Source organism: Pygoscelis adeliae, unplaced genomic scaffold (assembly GCF_000699105.1).
Source record: "Pygoscelis adeliae isolate BGI_AS28 unplaced genomic scaffold, ASM69910v1 Scaffold28, whole genome shotgun sequence".
Lineage (NCBI taxonomy): Eukaryota > Metazoa > Chordata > Aves > Sphenisciformes > Spheniscidae > Pygoscelis > Pygoscelis adeliae.
The window spans coordinates 40,067-41,813 of record NW_008825298.1 but is presented as its reverse complement, the minus strand read 5'-3'; the positions used below and the strand labels follow the sequence as shown (position 1 = coordinate 41,813).

At 64.0% G+C, this 1,747-nt stretch overlaps 1 protein-coding gene across 1 annotated transcript in view; it reads left to right on the top strand.

The window, feature by feature from the left end:
• Positions 1–1,747, top strand: part of UNC13A (unc-13 homolog A (C. elegans)) — a gene marked incomplete at its 5' end in the record, with an annotated part of 30,918 nt that overhangs the window by 27,424 nt on the left and 1,747 nt on the right. The window contains 2 exons of the mRNA XM_009329967.1: positions 195–330; positions 937–993. Of these exons, the coding sequence (XP_009328242.1) occupies positions 195–330; positions 937–993 (193 nt within the window). The remainder of the gene's footprint in view (positions 1–194; positions 331–936; positions 994–1,747) is intronic.

Genomic DNA, 1,747 nt, shown 5'->3' with positions numbered 1-1,747 from the left:
GCAGGTGAAGAGGGGCCGTGGGTGCCCAGAGGCAGCCTGCCCCCCCCAAGTCCCCCACCAGCAAGAAGAGCATGTCCACAGTGCCAGGGCATGGCTGGGCTGGCACAGAAATGGGGCCTGTGGGTGGGGGAGAAGGTCACCCTCTGGCCACGTGTCACAGTGTTTGTCCCCCCTGGATGGCCCCTGTCACCCAGCACAGACACCTCTGGTCCAGCGCTGCCTTGGAGCTGCCAGTCTCGGCAGAGCGGTGCCAGCCTGGCCAGGGCTCAGACCTCTCGCAGGATCAGCTGGATCCAGATGCTGTGCCAGGGCCTGTCCTGGGCACACTGGGTATCCCACATACCCCATGATTTGGGATCTGTCCAGGGTGCCGGGTGCCTCTTGGGTGCTGCCCCTGTCCCAGAGCCATGCGGTGCAGGGTGCTGGGCACCTTCCGGGGCAGGACTACCCCTTGGCTCTAAATGCTGCCCTTTATTTTGTCCCTTGGCTGCTCGAGGAGGGGGCAGAGATGCTCGGTGGCAGTCATGGGCCATCACATAGTGACCCAGCCAGGCTTGTCTGCGTCCTCGGGGAGTGGGACGTACGCTTGCTGTCTGTGCGTCTCCTGCAAGGGACATCTGTCCTGTCTGTGCCTCCTGTGCCAGCCATGTCAGGGGCATGGGGTTGGGTCTGGTGGGTGCCAGCACCCCTGGGTGCAATCTGGCCCCAGGACCCCCTGGGCTCAGAGCTGGGTGGTGCCCGGCACTCCCACGTCGCTGCAGTGTTGTCCGGATGCTCGGCTGTCCATCTGTCTGCGAGATCTGATCTCTCTTTCTCTCTCTTTGTTTTCTCCCCCCCTCTTTCACTGTTCCCATCTCCCATGCACGTTGTCTCCTTCCTCCTCTCTTCGTCTACTCTGTGCTGTGTCTCTGTCTCTTTCTCTCTCCTTCCCACTAGTTCATGGTGGGAAAGGTATTAGGTTTACCCTTAGTGAAGAAATTTATCCTGAGAAGGGTACGTGTGCTACTCACCCACCCCTGCACCTGCCTGCCGCCGCCGGCCTGGGCTAGTAACAGTCTGGCATTGCGGGCCGGGGTGGCCAGGAGCCCTGTCCCAGCCTGGGGGACACCTAGCATGGGCAGAGCTGGAGCCTTCCACCCACAGACTCGCACTCCCAGGGCTGTTTTGGGCTGAATTTGGAGGAACTGTGCTCAGCCGTATTGACCCCCCCCCCCCCCAGACCACGGAGGGGGCTATGCCCCGTGGGGGTAGGGGTGCCCACCTTCGTTTGCAAGCTCTGGGCACCCTGCATTGTCCCCAGTGCTGCTGCCTGGGGCTGGGCACCTGCCACGCACTCCCTGCAAGCCGGGGAGCTGTCCCCCTGGGACATGTGGCCCCAGGGGAGGCCATGTCCCCTTCCCATCCACCCTGCTGCCAGAAGGACCATTACTAGCCTTGCTCCGGCGAGCTCTGTCCGCCTGCGCCGGAGCGTGAGGAATGAGCCCAGCTCCATGGGCCCCGCTTGGCCTCCATCCCACCCTGCCAGAGGGGCCGGGACTGCACCCTATGCTTGGCCTTCTGTACCCAGACACCCCCTCCTCACCCGCCATCGCCTCCATTTCGGCTCAGCATGCGGCGCTGCCCGGGTGGCGGGCGCCTGGGGGGATGGGGCACTGGGGGTGGAGCGGAGGATGAAGGTGGATGGAGAGGAGAGTGTGCCATCACCAGCCTCCCCCCCCCCCCCCTGGCACCTGTGTGCTTGGTGCTT